The sequence below is a fragment of the Glossina fuscipes genome, unplaced genomic scaffold (assembly GCF_014805625.2).
Source record: "Glossina fuscipes isolate IAEA_lab_2018 unplaced genomic scaffold, Yale_Gfus_2 128, whole genome shotgun sequence".
In the NCBI taxonomy this organism is placed as follows: domain Eukaryota; kingdom Metazoa; phylum Arthropoda; class Insecta; order Diptera; family Glossinidae; genus Glossina; species Glossina fuscipes.
This window is the reverse complement of record NW_023998471.1, coordinates 1,538,494-1,561,247: the sequence shown is the minus strand read 5'-3', so window position 1 is coordinate 1,561,247 and position 22,754 is coordinate 1,538,494. Positions and strand designations below refer to the sequence as shown.

The following is a 22,754-nucleotide window of genomic DNA, read 5'->3' as shown; positions in this document are numbered from 1 at the left end:
GGCGGACGTTTACATAAGTAAAACTGTAGGCTGACCAAAAAAGTGTATATATATATGTAAATTTTAGGTGCTAAGTACAAAAATTGCTTTAATCTTATCGATTTTTACATAGGTGGCGAAATAAGTGGCGAGACTCGCCGCGGAAATCTCTCGAGACACAATCTTAATCGATCAATAGTTGCGCCAAATTAAATGTGCTTCTATGGATCGACTATTGATAATCTCGGCTTTCAACCTGTAGAGATTATATTTAAGAATAATGTACGCGAGCTTCTAAACCTTTACTTAGAGCGTGTGCGTCCATCATTAGTTTGTTTACCACTTTCAAGTGGATGGACGGACTAATTGACAGTTATAGAGGTTATATTTCCTCACAATTTCATGCTGACCCTATGTCAGCCTTGCAGTGTTTCCGAGTTTCTGTATTCTGCATTCCTGAAAGCAATAACAATAGCCTACATTATGTCTTTAAAAGTCTACTGACGGCCGTATTAAATAATTATTCAAACCGATATTTGATATGCAAACACAATGATTGAGTTAAGAAAATCCTAATTTCGAAGATAAAACTGTTATAAATGAATTGAGAGCAATAACAAGTCGAGTTAAACCGTTTTTTCCTTATGCATGCTGCTTCACTTTTCCTCACCATCGTCTGTATTACAAATTAACGATGGCACAGTTTTACACATTAGGAGAATCTATAGGTTCTAGCATATAAAAATACACAAAAAGGAATTACCTAATTAATTGATTGAAGCCACGAAAGCTTAGTGATCAAGAAAACAAAAGAATATATATATCTTTGTGTCTTTTTTTTTAATACGACCGATGACTGGAAGTGGAAGTCGTCTATACGTCTATTACGGCAACGGTCAGAAAAAAGTAGGGAAAGAGCGAAAGCGATAGAAAGTGGCCGCTCTCATTCACTTGGCTTTGATCAAGCAGGCAACTTACAGAATCGACATTTCAACCCTCGAACATTAACATGACAGTCGTCAGCCTTATCCGCTCGGCTAAAGTGAAAAATTAAATTTGCTTTAGCCCAACGACTTGTAGCTAGTTATCAGCGTATGGATAGTTGAAAGGATTCACACACGTCGTTGGGAAAGACAAAAAAAAGGCATTTGCATGGAAAAACATTTTCTCTCCTTTTTTCTTATCTTCATAAGTACCTCGTCCTTGCTTGCGTTACTTTTGAAATTTTGCTCGTACTTGTAAATTTCTTACATTGGTAATGATTACTACGCTATACGATACGAGAAATGTATTTTTGGTCTACATTTAAGAACAATGCGTATAGTTTAGACGAATGGGGGGAGGGTTGTTTGATTTTGGCTTTCTTCCCACGGCTATTGTAGATCTAATTAGCCACTTATTTTTATCGAATCTTAATTCTTTGCTTAGGTTATCTTAGGCAGCGTCAAGTCATATGGAAATCTAACATAGAGAGCACAGCGTAATTAAGGATTAAAAGCGATCATCCCTGCGACATTAGTTAAATAAACGGAATTAAGGATATTACTTCATTTCTCACCTTAACACAAGTGAGTATAAGAAATACTTTAGTAATTTCTCTTCGTTTTCTTGACAAATCATTTGAAATTTTTTTCAGAAAAATAATTTATTTATATACTAATCAAACGGAGAACTTCAAGAGTGTAGAATTTTTTTCAATAGCCTAAAAGATCTCCTTGGGAAATATTGCGTTTAAAAACAGCAAAAAAGCGCAAATAATTTTTAACATCGAATAAACTAAAGAGCTGCAAACGTACATTACATATATATACATATATATTCATGTAAAAAAAAAAAAATAATAATAAGGAATTTATCTAAAAAAAAAGCATACATTAAGCAACTTTTTAAAATCTGCAGAAGAGCAAAATCTTGACTTTCTCGATTTCAAAGAATGGCTGAAGACGAAAAGAAAAAAGAAAAGGTCGATGAACGGCCAGAATTTTTTTGGAATTATATTACGAAAACCATGCGGCTTAAGCAGGAAAAATGGACAAAATGTATGACATCTAATGACTTCAGGGTAAGAATCAATGTATTCAAAAAACAAGCAAGATCTGCTTTAAATTTATAATGTATTTACAAAGAGGATAATCGTACTCGTACGATTCGTCTCAAGTGCCAACATACCGTTATTTTTAATGCCTTCTGCTATATATTCTCTTTTTGGGAAGTTATTGAAGTCGAGAACGTTTATGCGATTGTAGACATCAAATTTCATTCGTTGTTAAGTTGTGAACTTATTATTCTCCCAACTTTAATCGAGTTACTTTTTCCGTTTTATGCCTACGACTGTCTGTCTCATTGCCCGCCAACGTCACAACCTGCCACCAAAATTAATGTAAAAACCAAAAATTTGGCTCAGATTTTCGACTCACAGGACTTTCGAGGGTCAATCGTTTGTAAAACAAATATCGTTTTGTCGATTTTATATAAATATTTGGTAAAAATTCGTGCAAATTGGTTTGTTGGGTAAAGTATACATAAAAACCGTGGAAGTTCTACGAAAATAAAAAAAAACTGTAATCAGTTCTTTGGAAATGAAAAAAAACTGCAGCCAAACGGACACTGTGGCTCTTATCTTATTATAGGTGGAAGAGGTTATAACTCTTTAATATCTTTACAGGATACTTTCTACTTGTAGGCAGGTGTTTATTTCTTAAAAATCAATACTGTCGAAGACAGGTGTTTTCTGCTAGAAATCAATATATTCTGTAAGAAGCATTACTTATTTACTCCACTTAGCTGACCATTTTAACAACAAGAAGCTTGGAACGTGAAGACGGGAGATAACATGGAGTCCCGCTTTTTTTTGCCGAAATAGTTAAGGTTTAATTTTCATAATTCTCTACACTCTAAGGAAAAGTGTCTATAAGTCACATTTACAAAGGAAAAGTGTGCACCATACCAGAATATGTGCTTTGATGAAAAATCTGGAGGCGTAAGTGTTTATAGGGAATGCAGGTAAGATCCAAGAACAATCGCTGCCAGATCCAATCCAAGTTGGGATGAAAAAAGTTTCATTAAGAAAGGAGAAAATAGCTATGAATATGAATTTACTCTATAATAACTATTTCCAGCTACGTCACAGCCTATCTAATAGACTTCTTTCACTTGATGGTAGAATTGAAAAATGATGGATTTTATTCCCACAAAATGGATTTTGTCACAGAGGTGAAACGGTGGAAATGGGCACGCTAGGCTTTACTTTCTGATAATAACGTGTCGAAAATTCAATCATATTTAGTCTGCCTGTCTATAAGTTGTCTATCATTGGAACTCTCATGATAACTGAGACCTACCATGTATGTACGTGTATACGCTTATCCATTTGCAAATGCCTATTAAAGCGTTCCGTATGGTACATACGCTCCTGGGATTGCGTCAGTCCAGCCTGCTTTTGACCTGTTTAAGGCCTTACAAATTGTAATGAATTATAGATTGTTAATTATCGTAGCTATGCCTGTCCGTTTGTCTATCAATAATGATGTTATTATTGTTGCAATTTGTAGTATTAATTTTAAACACAAAAAACCAAGATTTTCAAATCTAAGACATCGCTATTCTCTAAACGGGCTGATAAAATCCGATCATCTGACGGATATAAGCACAAAACCAAAAGTCATGTTTGAGACAAAAATACATTTTGTATGTACGAGATAAGTAGGAGTCTTAGAAGTCCTCACGCCTGAGTAGCACAAACGAGCCAGTAATAGTAGCAACGTTTCAAAACATTCTTTGCCTTTTCGGAACACATGAGCTAATAGGCTAAATCGTTGCTTACACACAATCCTTCGCATTGAATACATTGGATTTTTGTTATCATTTCTTTTGTAGGAAATTATTAACACATTTGTGAACGATGCGTATCAGGAACGTTTAATATTCACACTGAATGCTGCTGCGGTGCTTGTTCCATCTTTCAATTTTCCAGAAAAACCGACAAGCAAGGTTGTTTATTTCATAAGAAATGATGTTCCTTCAAATTTAACTTTGCAAAATATGTCCAGCGTAAGTAGAAATTGAAGTGAAACTTGTTTAAATATTCTCACTAACGTGCATTGGGATATTCATTCGTAGGCTCTAATGATTGGCGATATATTGCCGAATGTCTTGGAAAATCTTTCCGTAATTTGCGATGATGTCATATTCCCGTTACTTAATAATCCCGTCAATCAAAATGGCTGGACATCAGTTATTGTCAATGATATGAAGACAGAATCTCAAGATCTACGTAATGGTATTGCTCAAATGAAAGGTCTGGTAATTAATCGTACCATATTACCTTTACCCATATGTATCGACGAAGTAATGGAAAGCGCTCCGGCTATTGCTAAAGGGTTAGTTGTTGCTGTTGTTACATACTTTATATGCATATTACATTTATTGGTTTATTAATTGAAACAAGGGATCTTGGTAAAGTCAATCATTTGATGAAGCATGCTTTAGAATTTATGGTCGTCAAGTGGTTAGATTCTGTTGAAGATTTAGTGCACGTAAAAGCCAAGGATAAAATCTTTTCGAAAGATGAATTTCCAAGACCCGAGCATTTAGTGGGCTTTTGGGAGACTCGTTTAGAAAATCTAGAAAATTTGGCCGATCAATTAGGCGATAAACGCATTAAAACTATTGGATTTGTTTTGGAGAGAATTCGTTCGGTATTCGAAAGCAGTTATCGTCGCATAGTGGAATTAGTCTTGGAAGCTTTAGCCGAAGCTCGGGATATAACAAAATATCTTACACCATTGGTAAACGTAGACCTCCTATATCAGTCATCGTTTTAAGCATAATTGATTCACGCATTTTATATATAAACTATTTTAGCGTAAAGTAATTGATAAATTTGAAACGGCCGATATGGATGAAAATCGGGCAAATATACGGCCATTACTACTCACGGTCGGACTTGTTTGGGGGCATTCAAAATATTTTCATACCCTTGATAATATGGTGTTATTGTTTCAACTCTTGCATAATACATTAATTGAATGCGCAATGCGTACTATTGAACCGGATGCTATCTTCCAAGGAGATGTCGATGAGGCTTATAAAAAAATTACTACAAATATTAATCATTTGGAGTATTATCGTTCTACGTACAAAGATACACGCGGTAGTTTAAAAAAATTTAAAGTTGGAACTGAATTCAATTCACAAGATTGGACCTGGCATCCTTCCGAAATTTTCGACAGATTCGATAAGTTTATTGCGCGCCTTGAAACTTTAGGCGAACTTTTCGAAACGGGACGAGATTTTCTTAAATTGGAAAAAGTTACTGTGGGCGGATTAAAAGGACGGCAAATTACAATGGCGATTGAAAAAATTTTAGAGGAATATAACGGTTATTATCGGGAATGGTCAAATATACAGTATAATCCTTTGGATCCGGATTATCAAGGCTCTACTTTTGAAAGTGATCGTGTTGCGTTTAAAGAAAAAACTGATATATTGGAGCGTAAAATTGCCTATCAATTTGAAAAAGCTTTAGAGGACTCTCACGATCTCTTGCTTTGCGGTACCCTGCTTCTAAGGCCGATTATTAAAGCTCATATCGATCCCTTCATGCATATCTTAATTGATGATTTTGCTGACGAGATTGCGTCCGTGAAAGTCGATTTTAATGAGTTTCAAAAAACGTGCGAGACAGAAGGCATAAGTGTACGGTATTTTTTTTTATTTTTTTTTTAACTATTATAGATAAAATGTTTTATGTTACAATTTTTACAGGCTTTAAATACCGATATGTGTTTTCCGCCAGTTACTGGCGCTTTATCTTGGTTAAATAAGTTGCAATATCGAATATCTTGGATCCGTACAGATTATGAACTATACGATTATCCGTAAGTGAAAGATTTTTAATATTGCGATTAACGGTAGCGTAGTATATCTTTTTTCACATTTTTCCAAAAAGAATTTTCGAGAATGAACATGGTCAACAAACCCTGGAAATATATGAAGAAATGCTTGATCATATTGAGAGGTTAAGAAAGGATATTCTTTTATATTGGATCCTAGAAGTTAAAAAACATATTAAAGAGGGTACGGAATTTACTTTATTAGCCAAGGATGAGAAGGGCGACCTCTCCGTCAACTTTAATCTTAATCTTAAAAATGCCTTAAAAGATACAAAATATGTTCTTCTAATGGAACTGCCTATTCCCGATGACATAAAGCAGTTTTATGACAAGGAGGAGAGACTGTGGGTGCGTAGTATAAGAAGAAAAAAAAGTGTTAAGAAACGATTTTTGAAAATTTTATCACGCTTGTGTGCTCGTTACAGAGCGCGCGCATTAAATTACAACGCATTTCCGAATGGTACAATGATATAAACTACAGATCTAAGCCGAGTGAGAAAGCTCTTATACGAAGTGAACTTACTTCGTATGAAATCTTTATGGAACCTTTAGTTAGCAAAATCACTTGGAACAATTTCGGTATGAAATGCTTGTAGCTTAAGAAAAAAGAAAAAATTTAATTTATCCATTCATTAATTATACAGAACAAAAGTTCATTGTGGATGTGTTTAAAAAAATTCAATATCTACACAAACGTTTAGAGAGAAGTCAAGCAAATATAGAGGCCATTAAGAAAAGTATTAACGAGTGGGGAAAAGTTCCATTATATCAGCGAAAGGATAAAAATCCAAAGGCATTTCTCGAAACTGAACCACGTATGGATATTTTGGCGGAACGCGTAGCTCACGCTGGCATAACGTCCGTCCTTATTGATCGCATAATGTACGAAAATGCAAAATTGTTTTTCGATATTCCACGTCGACTCTATTTGATGGATGAAGTCGAAGAAGAGGAAGAAGAATATCCCGATGATATTTTTGACGATAAGAAGGACGATGAAGGAGAAGAAGATGACGAGGAAGAGTTTATTACGGCAATGCATCGCCATGAACTTTTGCAAACGCTTACCCAAGAAGAAAGAGATCTGTTTCGGGCTTACGAAAAATACGTCGATCAGGAAATTACCCAACAACTTCTTGATGCTGTGATAACTAGCCTAACTTACTTAAAGATGGAAATTGAAAATCGTTATGAAAATGATTTTCCAATTTTTGAAATTTTGATGGAATTGCAAGAACCGCATGTAACCTATTTTTTGAACTTGGATCCAACTTCAAAGGCTGGTTTCACATATCATGTGGAAACTCTACTTGACGATATGTACCATATGATGGAAATGTTGCCGCGTACTGCTCAAGATCCTGCTGCCAGCGATGACGAGTTACTCGATTTTGGAGGTAACATAATTAAAGGACGGAAGAGAACATAACTCTCACACACAACAAAAAAAAATATATATTTTTCGATACATAAATATATATTTACATTTAGCAAGGTTTCAACTAATGTAAGAATATTGTACTTATCACGTCCCTATCTTCATTCGTACTGTCTAAAGTTTTAATGACATCTATCACGTCAAATGTGAATTTATCGCCCTCGACTAAATTTAAATTGCTTCCACTGGTTTTATTAGACTTATAATCTACTACACATTCATTTTCCGATATACTTTCATCGTCGATATCATTTCCATCTAAACATTAACCAGTTTAAAAAAACTTTCAATACATCCATGCAATTTACCTTCATCATCCCCGTCAGAACAGAGATTTGTTATTACTTCGCCAGCTACTCTTTGCGCATCTAATAAATAACCTTCAGTTGGTAATTCTTGACGCCGTCTACTTTTGGCCGCTGCATCCTCGCTTTCATCTAAAATATCTTATATATTATTTTCCATACTGTCCGAAATTATTTCTCACTTCCATTACAACTGCCATGAAATAGTTGATGTCGTTACATTTTCACTCTTTCTGCTACACAATCAGTGAAAGAATTTCCATTCCACTGTTCTTAGAAATACCACGGTTTCAATTTCTTTATATTTTTCTATAGCTACTGAGAAGAATTTTTTAATTGTTGTAACTTAAATATCAACCAATTTTTTTGTTCCTGCATTTTTTGTTTTTGTTCTTTTTTTTCGTTTAGATGAGATAGCGGACAAGGCGGAAATTCATAAAAGCCGCACCGACATACTAACGAAAGTAAAGTTCGGTTTGCAGTCTGTTCGAACACATTCTAAGCCCTTCATGGACTACAGCTATTTATGGATGTTGGATAAGCAACAATATCTGGCTGAAGTGAAAAAATTTGGGCGACCTCTCACATTATCTGAAAGAGAAGCAGAACTCGAAGCCGAGGGTGCGTCTGGAGTAAAGCCACTGAAAGATGAATATCCGCCGCTTAGTGTTTACAAAGAACAAGTACGCCAACTTGGATATTCCTACATATATATATATATATATACATAAAATGATCGAATACTTGAACCAATTGCAGTTAGACAAGTTTATCGCTCTGGAAAAACAGATCAGCCAATGGGAGACTTATCAAAATATTAACGTTTGGTTGCGTTTGAATAAGACGGGTTTTAAAAATGCCGTTTTAAATCAGGTTGCTAAGTGGATTAGTCTATTCAAGACCGATTTGATAGATAGAGTTAAAAACTCTCTTAGAGTAAGAGAAGATGAGAAGTTTTCAGCAGGGATTTTACATTTTTTTTTTTTTTAACATAATAGGAACTGGCTATATTTGTTGAAGAAGCTAACGAAGCTCTCAAAATTGAACTTAATAAAGACGATTTCGATGGTTTACTAAAGATATTATCTGTCCTTAACACAATCAACGAGAAACAATTTATCTATGACTACATGTTTGAACCGCTTCGAGAAATCGTTGATCTATTGAAGACATACAATTACGAGTTTAAGGACACCGAATTAGCTATGGTACTGACGGGCCATTTTTTAGTTTGTACTGCCACCTTAGTTATAATATTTTGCAGATGACAGAGCTACCGGAAAAATGGGTTAAAGTTAAAAAACAAGCTGCGACTGTGAAACAAATTATTGCCCCGATTCAATCGTATCAAGTCGATCTTATTGAAAAGCGAATATTATTATGCGACAATATGGCGACAACCTATCGCAAGAAGTTCTTAAAGAAAAAGGTATAAAGTTAACTTTTGTTATCCATGCTAAGTATTTCCCATTTTCCTTTACTACAATTAATTCATGTTTTTAGTTTTTCAATGCGTTCTGTCCCAACGTATACGAAATTATCGACGAGGCTGATCTTGAAATAGTCGCACTTGAGGACCGTCACAGATCACTTACCAGCTCAGCTGTTCTTTTCGAACTTCAAGGTCCTGATCCAACGAAAATTGAACGTTGTCGGCGAGACTTGCAACTTATTAAAATTATGTGGGATTTCAATATAACTATAGCGTCGACAATTGAGGATTGGAAGAAGACGCCTTGGAAAAAAATTGATATTGAATCTATGGATCAAGAGTGTAAAAAATTTGGCAAAGAGTTGCGTGGATTGGATAAGGAAATGCGCAAATGGGATCCTTATATACAGACAGAAAACTCTTTAAAAAATTTGATGACTTCGTTGCGGGCCGTCACTGAATTGCAGAATCCCGCAATACGCGATCGCCATTGGATTGAGCTTATGCAAACTACTAAAGTTAAATTCAGTATGGACGACTCAACAACATTAAAAGATTTAATTGACTTGAATCTACACGAATACGAAGAGGAAGTGAAAAATATTGTAGATAAGTCCGTTAAAGAGATGGCTATGGAAAAAGTTTTACGTGATTTGCACAATGTTTGGGCTACTATGGAGTTCCAAAATGAAATTCATGAACGCACAGGGTTAAAACTATTGAAAGCAAGTGAAGAAATGATTGAAGTTCTTGAAGAAAATCAAGTTCAGTTACAAAACATGGCTTCATCGAAATATATAGCTCATTTTCAAAACGAAGTTACAAATTGGCAAATAAAGCTATCTAACGCTGATCAGATTATTGGATCGTGGTTCGAGGTTCAACGTAAATGGGTTTATTTGGAGAGTATATTTATTGGTTCGGAAGATATTCGGGCTCAGCTACCAGAAGACTCAAGACGATTCGATACAATCGATCGGGAATTTAAATCTATGCTGACGCAAATGAATGCAGACCGAAATGTAGTGCGATCTACCAATAAGCCTGGTAGTAAACTGTATGAAAATTTGGAGCATTTACTCCATCTGTTGTTGCTCTGCGAAAAAGCTCTAAATGATTACTTGGAAACGAAACGCTTAGCCTATCCTCGATTTTATTTTGTATCGTCCGCTGATCTTTTAGATATCTTATCGAATGGTAATAATCCTAGAATGGTAGCGAAGCACTTGACAAAATTGTACGATTCACTTGGTTCACTAAATATTTCGGTTGGTTCAAAGTCAGCTGCGGGCATGGTTGCTAAGGAGCATCAGGAATATGTTCCATTCCTTGAACCTTGTGATTGCAGTGGTAAAGTTGAAGCATGGCTAACTAGGATCACCGATAAAATGCGAGAAACGTTACGTGATCAATTTCGCCGAGCTGTAATTTCTTACGAGGAAAAACCCCGTCATCTTTGGATATTTGATTGGCCAGCTCAACCGGCCTTAGTCACAACGCAAATTTGGTGGACAACCGAAACTAACGACGCGTTTGCCAAAGTACAACAGCGTTATGAGAACGCGCTAAAAGATTATAATAAAAAGCAAATTATTCAACTAAATCATCTTATTAATCTCTTATTGTCCGATCTTACCGCGTCCGATCGACAAAAAATATGTACCATTTGTACTATCGATGTGCACAGTCGAGATGTGGTAGCGAAAATAATAACAGCTAAAGTTGAGGTCGTTACAGCTTTCCAGTGGCAATCTCAACTAAGACATCGTTGGGATACTAAGTTCGAAGATTGCTTCGCTAATATATGTGACGCTCAATTTCAATATGATTACGAATATCTTGGAAATACACCACGATTGGTTATCACTCCTTTAACGGATCGTTGCTATATAACTCTAACGCAATCACTTCATTTGATTATGGGTGGTGCGCCGGCTGGTCCAGCCGGTACTGGCAAAACTGAAACGACCAAAGACTTGGGACGAGCCTTAGGAATTATGGTTTACGTCTTCAATTGCTCTGAGCAAATGGACTATAAATCAGTTGGTGATATTCATAAAGGCCTTGCACAAACTGGCGCCTGGGGCTGTTTTGATGAGTTCAATCGCATATCGGTCGAAGTTTTATCTGTGGTTGCCGTTCAAGTGAAATGCATACAAGATGCCATTAAAGCGAAGAAAGTGATCTTCAATTTTTTGGGCGAAATTATTTCGTTGCGACCCACTGTTGGAATGTTCATTACAATGAATCCCGGCTATGCGGGACGAGCGGAATTACCAGAAAACTTAAAGGCTTTATATAGACCGTGTGCAATGGTGGTACCTGATTTTGCATTAATTAGTGAAATTATGCTCGTCGCCGAAGGATTTCAAGAAGCTCGTCTATTAGCTCGGAAATTCATTGCTCTCTATGAACTATGTAAGGAGTTATTATCAAAGCAAGATCACTACGATTGGGGACTAAGAGCCATCAAGTCTGTATTGGTGGTCGCTGGCGCCTTGAGGGTAAAATATTTCAAATTTACATTTTAAAATTTAACAAATTCCATAATATTCTTCGGTTGAGAAATCTGTGCACTCAGTTTCAATTCTCTTAATTGTCGTCTCGTCCCTACAAACTCTGATCTGCTTAGGTTTGTTTTCATTGAATGATTTATTAATATTTGTGCCCAGTTTGCGACTACTAACTTTTTCGCGTAGAATAGTAGACGCTGAATCCTTCCTGAGAGCGATTTGTTTCACATGAGTATAAAAGTCCGCACGTTTTTCTTAAATCGAAGATATGAGCGCAGCGCAAGAAATTGTGCACTCGATTTAGGAAATGAAATGAGTACTCACTTTCAGTTTCCAATTAGAGTTTAGCTCGCTAGAGCTATCATAATTTTAAGTTATGATGAATATCTTCATGTGACATATATATAAATTATGCAATTTCAGCGTGACGATCGCTATCGGCCAGAGGATCAAGTGTTAATGAGAGCTTTACGTGATTTCAATATTCCAAAAATTGTTACTGATGATTTGCCCGTATTTATGGGTTTAATTGGTGATCTATTCCCGGCTTTGGATGTTCCGAGAAAACGTAATCTAGACTTTGAAGCGGTTATTAAAAGATCGGCAGTCGATCTTAAATTGCAACCAGATGATGGTTTCATCTTAAAAGTAGTTCAACTCGAGGAACTTTTCGCTGTACGTCATTCAGTTTTCATTATAGGATTTGCCGGCACTGGCAAATCGGAAGTATGGAAGACTCTAAATAAAACTTATTCTAATCAAAAGCGAAAGCCGCATTATAACGATTTGAATCCTAAAGCCGTTACAAATGACGAATTGTTTGGGATAGTTAATCCAGCGACAAGAGAATGGAAAGATGGTTTGTTTTCGATCATAATGCGTGATCAAGCAAATTTGGGAGGTACTGGCCCGAAATGGATAGTATTAGATGGTGACATTGATCCTATGTGGATTGAAAGTTTGAATACTGTAATGGACGATAATAAGGTATTAACATTGGCTAGTAATGAACGTATCGCGCTAACAAAAGAAATGCGTTTATTGTTCGAAATCGCTAATTTAAAAACTGCAACACCAGCTACAGTTTCACGTGCTGGTATTTTGTATATAAATCCGCAAGATTTGGGTTGGACACCTTTTATATTGTCTTGGCTTAATACAAGGACTAATCAATCTGAAATTTCAACACTTAATGTGCTATTCGACAAGTATGTGCCGCCGATGTTGGAAGTTTTCAGACTCCGATTAAAGAAAATAACTCCAATATCCGATATTGCTATGCTTCAAATGACTTGCTTTTTGTTAAATAGCTTATTAACTCCGCAAAATGTGCCGGCCGACTGTCCGAAGGATTGGTATGAAATATATTTCGTATTTTCTATAGTCTGGGGATTTGGTTCTACACTGTTCCAAGATCAAATCATTGATTGGCGTAATGAATTTAGCAAATGGTTTTTAAATGAATTCAAAGCTGTCAAGTTTCCTGGTACTGGAAATATCTTTGCATTTTACGTTGATCATGAAACGAAAAAATTTGAACCTTGGACAAAATTGGTACCCGATTTTGAATTGGATCCAGATATACCACTTCAAGCAAATCTCGTCCATACTTCAGAAACAACTCGTCTTCGCTATTTTATGGACGTTCTTATACAGGATAATTATCCTGTTATGCTTATTGGGCCACCTGGATCCGGTAAAACAATTATAATGAATTCTAAACTCACTTCACTGCCCACAGAGAAATTTGCGATTACAAATGTACCGTTCAACTTTTACACAACATCTGAAATGCTGCAACGTATTTTAGAGAAGCCCTTAGAGAAAAAGGCAGGTCGCAATTATGGGCCACAAGGAAATAAACGTATGTTGTATTTCGTAGATGATATGAATATGCCTGAAGTTGACAAATATGGTACCGTACAACCCCACACACTAATACGTCAATTTATGGATTACCACCATTGGTACGATCGCTTGAAAATGACACTGCGTGATATACATAATTGTCAATTCGTTTCATGCATGAATCCTTCGGCTGGTTCGTTCACCATAAATCCACGCCTCCAAAGGCATTTTTGTTCGTTCGCGGTAAAGTAAGTTGAACCTTCAGTTACCCATGCGAAGATAAAATGAAATATTTTATTTTTAGTCAGCCCAGTCCGGATGCTTTATTCCATATATTGAATTCGATATTGTCGCAGCATTTAAATAATCCGATACATAAATTTGCGAAGTCTGTGATCTCATTGTGCGGACCTCTTGTACAGACTGCGATATTACTACATCAGAAGGTGGCTACAACCTTTTTGCCCACGGCTGTTAAATTTCACTACAATTTCAATCTACGCGATATTGCCAACATTTTTACGGTATGTCCCCTGCTACTTTGCCGTAAATATTATTAATATCCTTTCATTTTAGGGCATGCTATATGCTAATTTTGAAACTTGCCCTAATCCAAATTTACTTTTACGTTTGTGGGTTCACGAATGTAATCGCGTCTATGGTGATAAGTTAGTTGATTATAGTGACATAAATGCTTTCAATAAAGTTGTAATGGATATGGTGCGGAAAGGCATCGAAGGTTTTAACGAAGATGCGGTATTTTCGAAACCTCTTATATATTGTCATTTTGCAAAAGGCTTGTCCGATATTAAGTATATGCCAATTCCTGACTGGGAGCGATTACATAAATTGCTTGAGGAAGCTCAAGAAAGATATAATGACTTTATAGGTGCTATGAATTTGGTACTCTTTGAGGACGCCATGGCCCATGTATGCCGTATTAGTCGAATTGTCGAGTCATCACGAGGCTACGCATTATTAATCGGTGTAGGAGGTTCGGGTAAGCAGTCTTTAACAAGACTTGCCGCCTTCATTTCTTCGCTTGACGTTTTCCAAATACAGCTAACCAAAGATTACAGCATCAATGATTTAAAAGTGAACATCGCTTCGCTATATATGAAATGCGGCGTGAAGACCTCACCTTGCTGTTTTTTGATGACAGATGCCGAAGTGGCAAGGGAGCAATTTTTGGTTCTGGTAAATGATTTGTTGGCATCCGGTGAAATTCACGAACTTTTCCCGGATGATGAGATAGAAAATATTATTAATGCCGTACGTAACGAAGTTAAACAGTTAGGTATTGTCGACAATCGCGAAAACTGTTGGAAACATTTTATCGAGAAAGTGCGCGGTATGTTAAAAGTTGTGCTATGCTTTTCGCCCGTGGGAACAACTCTACGTGTGCGTGCACGTAATTTCCCCTCATTGGTAAATTGTACAACGATTGATTGGTTTCACGAGTGGCCACGTGACGCTTTGGAATCTGTGTCATATAGCTTTCTGTCTGAAATTGATGTTCTGCCTAAAGATCTGGCTAAGCCGGTTTCCCGATTTATGGCCTACGTGCATAAAACTGTCAATGACATATCCAACGTTTATTTGCTTAATGACAAACGTTATAATTATACGACCCCAAAATCTTTCCTAGAATTAATAAGCTTGTATACAAAATTATTAAAAGAAAAAGTAAGAGCTAATCAGGATCGCCGTACCCGCTTAGGAAATGGTCTCATTAAATTAGCCAGTTGCTCGAAAGAAGTTGATGCCCTACAAGACGTACTTAAAGTGCAAGAAGTAGAGTTGAGGATTAAAAACGAAGACGCTGATAATTTGATTAAGGTTGTTAGCACTGAAAATGAAAAAGTTTCGAAGGAAAGAGCATTTGCTACCAAAGAAGAGAAAAATGTTCGGCAAATTGAAGAAGACGTCACAGCGAAAGCTAAACTTTGCGAAGAGGATTTCCGCAAAGCTCAGCCTGCACTTATTGCCGCCCAAGAGGCTTTAAACACATTAAACAAAAACAACTTAACCGAATTGAAATCTTTTGGCTCACCTCCGGAAGCAGTGGTAAGCGTATGTGCTGCCGTATTGGTTTTATTTTCGCAGAAAGGAAAGATACCCAAGGATCGCAGTTGGAAATCATGTCGCAGCATTATGGGAAATGTTGATAAATTTCTCAATGATTTAGTGAATTACGACAAAAAGCATATACACCCAGATATTATAAAAGCATTGCAGCCATACATAGCGGATCCAGAATTTATTCCCGAAAAAATTCTTGCCAAGTCAGCCGCCGCTGCAGGTTTATGTTCATGGGTTATTAATATTAATCGTTTCTATGAAGTCTACTTAATCGTCGAGCCTAAAGAGAGGGCCCTTGTTGAAGCTGAACAAGAATTACAGGATGCTCGTGATAAACTGACGGCATTAAATCAGCGTCTTAATGAATTGGAAGAACAATTGAATGTACTACAATCGGAGTACGATGAAGCATTGGCCAAGAAACAAAAATGTCAGGATGAAGCAGATAAGACTGCCTTTACCATCGATTTAGCAAATCGTTTAATCGGCGGCTTGGCATCTGAAAAAATACGTTGGACTGAATCGGTGAAAAAGTAAAGTGATTATTTCGATAATCCACTAAAATAAGTAATAATTGTATATTTCATCTCTACTTCTCTTTGATAATGCAGTCTGCTTAGCAGCCAAATTACATTACCAGGCGATATTTTGCTTATATCATGCTTCATTTCTTATGTTGGCTGCTTCACTCGCCCCTATCGGACAGAATTGCAAGTAAAAATGTGGGCACCTGCTTTCAAGGCCAGCGACGTATGAATTTAAATAATTTATCCATCTGCTGATATACAAAATATCATTTATACGTTTCCCTTTAAAGCCAAAAATTCCGTCCAGTGAGGGCAGCGATCCCTTCGAAATGATCTGTGATGATGCTCAAATAGCTGAGTGGAATAATCAAGGCCTACCCAGTGACCGAATGTCGGCTGAAAATGCTGCAATTTTAGTACACTCTGATCGATATCCTTTAATGATTGATCCTCAATTGTAAGTCTAGTCTAAAAACAGTAGAATTATATCCAGCTTAATTCGAATTTTTTATTATCCACCTTTATAATATTTTAAAGTTACATTTCGAATATATAGAGCAATTGTGATCTGAGAAAAAAAAAGGATGAAATTGCTTAGACAATTTATAATACTCATGATTTCTAGAGACTGACAAGATAGACAGTCCTAATTAGACTCAACCCGTGTGACCCTATCAATATTTAATATATGTTTTGTGGTGCACATAAAGCTTGAAAATTGTTGCTTTAACAAATCGGTTCTAATTTTGCTTTTTCTTCTAGGCAAGGTATAAAATGGGTAAAACAAAAATATAGCTCCACTATCGTAGTGTTGCGAACTACACAGAAAGGTTATTTGGAAAAAATAGAGCATGCGGTTAGTAACGGAAACGTTCTACTACTAGAAAACATCGGCGAAAATGTAGACGCAGTCTTAAATCCATTGCTTGGTCGTATGTTGATTAAGAAAGGCACTTGTTTGAAAATGGGTGATAAAGAAATTGACTTCAATCCAAAATTTCGCTTAATTCTCCACACAAAACTGGCTAATCCTCATTATAAGCCGGAGATGCAAGCGCAAACGACGCTTATTAATTTCACTGTTACACGCGATGGTTTGGAAGATCAATTACTGGCCGAAGTTGTTAAAGCCGAAAGACCCGATTTGGAGGTATTGAGGACTCGTCTTACTCAGCAGCAGAATCATTTTAAAATTACTTTGAAATTTCTCGAAGATGACTTACTTCAACGTTTGTCCTCTGCAGGCGAGAATGTTTTAGAAGATGTTTCACTTGTAATGAACCTAGAGAAGACCAAGAAAACAGCTGATGAAATCGAAGTGAAAGTAGCCGAAGCGAAAATTACAGCTGTTCAAATAGATACGGCACGCGAAGCCTATCGTCCCGCTTCAGAACGCGCTTCCATCATATATTTCATTTTGAATGATTTATTTAAAATAAATCCCATTTATCAATTTTCCCTGAAAGCGTTTACAGTGGTATTTTCCAATGCCATCCTTAGGGCAACGCCTGCTGAGAAACTAAAAGATCGAGTCGAAAATCTAATTGATTCAATTACTTATTGCAGTTTCATGTATACTTCGCGTGGTCTTTTTGAAGCCGATAAATTAACTTTTCTAACTCAGCTAACGATACAGGTTTTGATAAGCGCTGGTGAAGTTGAACCATCAGAACTTGATTTCTTACTGCGATATCCATATATGGTTAACGTGACTTCTAATCTGGCGTTCCTTACAAATGTTGCCTGGGGCGGCATTAGAGCTTTAAGTAATTTACCAGCATTTAAAGGTCTCGATAAAGACATAGAGGGGTCACATAAGCGATGGAAAAAATTTATTGATTCAGAATGTCCTGAGAGAGAAAAATTTCCGGGCGAATGGAAAGGCAAATCAGCGATTCAAAGGCTTTGCATAATGCGGTGTATACGGCCAGATCGTATGTCATATTCAATGAAGGTATTCATCGAAGAAAAATTAGGATCCAAATATATTGATGCACGCTCGATGGAATTCGCAAAGACCTTTGAGGAATCTAGCGCTGAAACTCATATATTCTTCGTCCTCTCTGCCGGTGTAGATCCTTTAAAAGATGTTGAAAAGTTGGGAAAAGTCTTGGGATTTCACGGTGATCATGAAAATTTTCATAGCGTCTCACTGGGACAGGGTCAGGAAATAGTTGCTGAAAATGCTATTGATACTGCATCTAAGAGAGGTCATTGGGTTATACTGCAAAATATACATTTGGTGGCACGTTGGTTACCTTCATTGGAGAAGAAAATGGAAGCATCCTTAATCGATGTAAATCCAAGCTATAGATTGTTTTTGAGTGCAGAACCAGCTGGCGACCCTGCCGCTCACATATTACCCCAAGGTATATTAGAATCAGCGATTAAGATAACCAATGAACCTCCGACCGGTATGCAAGCTAATATCCATAAGGCTTTGGATAATTTCAGTGACGAGACATTGGAAATGTGTTCTAAAGAAACTGAATTTAAAGCTATATTGTTCTCTCTCTGCTATTTTCATGCTGTCGTAGCCGAGCGTCGAAAGTTCGGAGCACAAGGCTGGAATCGTGTTTATCCTTTCAATGTGGGCGATCTGACAATATCAGTATATGTCCTTTACAATTATTTAGAGGCAAATAATCGTGTACCTTGGGAAGATTTACGTTATCTCTTTGGAGAGATTATGTACGGAGGTCATATAACAGATGATCGCGATCGTCGTCTATGTCGCACATATTTAGAAGAATTTATGCAACCAGAACTAATTGATGGTGAATTAGAATTTTGCAGCGGTTTCCCAGCCCCTGGTATTTTAAAGTACGCCGGATATCATAGTTACATAGATGAAAATCTTCCACCCGAAAGCCCCAATTTATACGGATTACATTTAAATGCAGAAATTGGTTTCTTAACAACCGTTTCCGAGCGCCTTTTCCGCACAGTTTTCGAACTGCAACCCCGTTTAGCAGGCGCTTCTGATGCTGGCGGTGGCGAAGCCCAGTCACAAGAAGATGTAGTTAAAGGCATGCTCGAAGATCTTATTGACAAAATTCCATCGCCGTTTAATATATATGAATTGATGGCGCGTGTCGAGGATCGTAATCCCTACATTCTGGTAGCATTCCAAGAATGTGAACGTATGAATATACTGATGGCAGAATTGAAGAGATCTCTTAACGAATTAGATTTGGGTTTAAAAGGTGAACTAACGATATCATCCATAATGGAGAATCTAATGCAATCACTTTTTATGGATCAAGTGCCGGAATCGTGGACTAAATTGGCATATCCTAGCACCTTAGGCTTACAATCATGGTTTGCCGATTTACAGTTGCGATTACGGGAATTAGAAGGCTGGGTTGCTGATTTCCGTTTACCATCATCAGTTTGGTTAGGTGGGTTCTTTAATCCGCAGAGTTTCTTAACGGCTATTATGCAACAGACCGCACGTAAAAATGAATGGCCTTTGGATCGAATGTGTCTAAACACCGATGTTACTAAGAAAACGAAAGAAGAAATTTCGTAAGTCGTTTATTATATTCACAATCTTAATACAAAATTTTTTCATATGAGCGTTATATTTTTTGCCGATTTTTGAAATCTTGTCATTGAAATCTTAGTTTCCTTTGATGTTTTTTGCATGTCAACTCAAAAATAAATAAAAAAATGTTATATTAAAATTATCTACGTAGATACTTTACAATAAAATTTGAGTAGATATATGTGCTTTATAACACTCATAATGTGTACATAAAATGTAGATCTTTCAAGAAGAGACAAATTCCTGAAGAAAGCACTTTGAAAAATCCATGGCACCTAAAAAAACTTCTCCTGTATATGATAGATAAACAAAATATAAACAAGCACTAGTCTTTGTTACCAATTTCGTGTACTTAACTCTGTTTCGGCCATCAGTGTAGGGAAAGCTCCCTTGATGACTGATCAAAGAAGTGCACAAAAGAGAAACAAAAATATCGCGAATTTCATTAAGATTGGCTCTCAGTGAATTTGTCCTCTTTACATCTCGGATCCACCCAATTTTGCCAGTTGGGCTTTGAAATCATCTTCCAGTATAGCTGTACTAGTCGTTATTCATTGTTGTCACTTATCCAAGTTCGTTGGAAAATTAACTGGTCTTATTCATCCATATTGGCATTTCAAATAATATTTTTTGTACGATTTGATAAAATCTTGCGAATAAGTTTGTAAACTGTTGGACTGCATTTTTATATTCCTTTATTTATACAACGGGTAGCGGCAAGTTATTCAACTCTTTGTTTCCGCTTGCATTTTCAGATCGGCCCCACGTGAAGGAGCTTATATAAACGGTTTATATATGGAAGGTGCGCGTTGGGACATGAATATGAATACAATCGCTGACGCATTTCTTAAAGAGCTATTTCCAGCCATGCCTGTCATATATGTTAAAGCTGTCCAAAAAGACAAACAAGATACGAAAAATGTTTATGAATGCCCGGTTTACAAAATTCGGTAAAATACTTTTGGATTTAACTTTTTTCGTAAATCTATTTCATAGTTCTCAGATTAGACAATAGGTGTGCACTATAAAGGAAACTGAGACCGCTTCGAAAGAGTATCAGCAATGTTTTCATATTTTCGTACTATAACTTTCGATAGCGAAAACCTAGTCCCTATATATCCCAAAACGATTCCCCAAATAAACGAATCCCCAAATAACGCCAAGATTTTAATTACAATTCGTTGCCAATTTATTTGTAATTGGGTGGAGATCATGTCAATGTCGATTAGAATGAATTGGAAATTAATTTGCAGTCGAAAGTTTATTCTCTCTTTCTTTCCAAGTGTTTATGGGTATTTGAATGTCTTACACATACATCAAAACAAAAAGCACCGAAAAAATTTTTGAACGCATTTTTGACATCGAACATTTTTTTTTAAGCTTAGATAGTTCTAGTATCAACAATATGATAACTAACTAAATTTGTATTACTTTATTTTTATTTCTATAAAGACAACGTGGCCCCACTTACGTTTGGACGTTTAATTTAAAAACGAAAGAAAAACCAGGGAAATGGACATTAGCTGGAGTATGCTTACTATTACAAATCTAACCAGAAGATCAATATATATGTATATATAGATATATATTTTTTATTTTATTTCTATATAAACATACGTACATATATTACACGTTATTTATTTTTTTATAATTTTTTTTCTATTTTTTAGTACGATTTCATATATTGATTTGCGATAAATATATTATTATATATAAACTTTCATTTTTATAAAACTTAATGCATTTATGTTTGTCCTCAAATATTGCTCGAAAAGCTTCGCAAGCAGTAATCACAGCAAAGAAAGCTGTTGGGTCTGAAAAACATTCTAGAAATTTTGAAATTAATACTATTTCTTTTTTCTTGTTTGTTTGGATATGGATAAGGCCTATTTAATTCAATTTAGACCCATAATCCAGTAATGTAAGAAAAAAATCATTGATGGTATTTTTATGTTTTTCCGAAACGTAAGATAAGGGCTTTCTTTCTTTTTTTTTTTAAGTGATACTTATGCTTGTTAAACTGCTGATGTTCTGCTCAGCAATTGTTCCCATAAGCCTCCGTAAGAGGTAGTGTACAGTCAAAATTTCGGCTAAGAATAACTAAGCAGAAAAAAGTATAGGCGATCAGTGTTTACACAGAAAATTATGGATGTAGAAGATTAGAAAGAAAAATCAGCTGATTTGACAGTCAGTTGCTTAAGACGCATAAAGTTTCTAGCAGGAAAAATCTCATATAGATTGTCATATAGGCTAAATATACTGAAAGACTGTTTAAGGCTGTCAAACCTCCTGCACTCAAAATCTAGGTGTTCAGCAGACTCAGTAATATTACATTCTTCGCAATTATCAGTGGAAGAGACTTTGATCATTTTAAAGTGTACCTTGTTATAAGTGTGATTACTCATAAGGCTCTATGAAGTATTTTAAATTCCCATGTTGAAAATTTTCCTTTAGGTAAAAGTTTGGGTGTCAAAAAAGGGTAAATTTTGTTAAAAAGACGATCACTTTTTTCTCTAACTAAAACATGATACTCGTCCATCCATTCTTTAACAATAAATTTTTGGATTAGCAGGAGAGCCTCACTGGGTGCCATCAAACCTTGCTTGACGTGCATAAAAATCTGCTTTTTCATTGATACCAAAACCACTGTGTCCTGGGATCCAGATTAGGTGGTATTCTTCCATGCTTGGGTCGTACTTGTTGTATGGGTCTTTATTCTTGATTAACATCAGAGCAGATTTCCTGCCGGAAAAACATGCAAATTTTTTTAACTTGTTCTCAATTGCAAAGAGGATTGCCTGTCTGATAGTCAGAAGTTCAATGAAAGTGGATGATAATTCTCGCAGAACTTTGAATTTTCCTAAAAGTAAATTTGAATACTCTATAACTGAGAAACTAGAAATATCCGAACTTATTCATCCATGCGTTGTGTATATTTTGAAATTATTTTCAATAAAGTAATTAAATTTTTGCAAACATATAGTGCGAGGGCAAGATTTTGACCGATTTTTTTATGATTCAGTGATCGAATTAAGTATGTTTAATTCCAAGACGCACTTTTCGTGAGAAATACTTTTCCAAGAGGGTATTCTGTTAACTTTATCGAAAATATTACTGAATTTTTTGTAACAGCTTGAGGAACTACTTAAGACCTCTGTATATTTGGCGACGACTTTATCGAAAAAAGCA

The 22,754-nt window shown here is 36.1% G+C and overlaps 1 protein-coding gene across 1 annotated transcript; it reads left to right on the top strand.

The window, feature by feature from the left end:
- Nucleotides 1–1,912: 1,912 nt before the first annotated feature.
- On the top strand, nt 1,913–21,117 carry LOC119640833 (dynein beta chain, ciliary). The gene is made up of 22 exons (XM_038039086.1): nt 1,913–2,041; nt 3,856–4,029; nt 4,099–4,358; nt 4,427–4,766; nt 4,843–5,676; nt 5,746–5,858; nt 5,930–6,221; nt 6,299–6,452; nt 6,518–7,270; nt 8,025–8,299; nt 8,376–8,552; nt 8,615–8,824; nt 8,881–9,045; nt 9,120–11,552; nt 11,985–13,657; nt 13,714–13,933; nt 13,986–16,024; nt 16,103–16,241; nt 16,309–16,475; nt 16,781–19,546; nt 20,321–20,515; nt 21,018–21,117. The coding sequence occupies exons 1-22, from the start codon at nt 1,913–1,915 to the stop codon at nt 21,115–21,117; spliced, it is 13,608 nt and encodes a 4,535-aa protein (XP_037895014.1).
- The last annotated feature ends 1,637 nt before the right edge of the window (nt 21,118–22,754 follow it).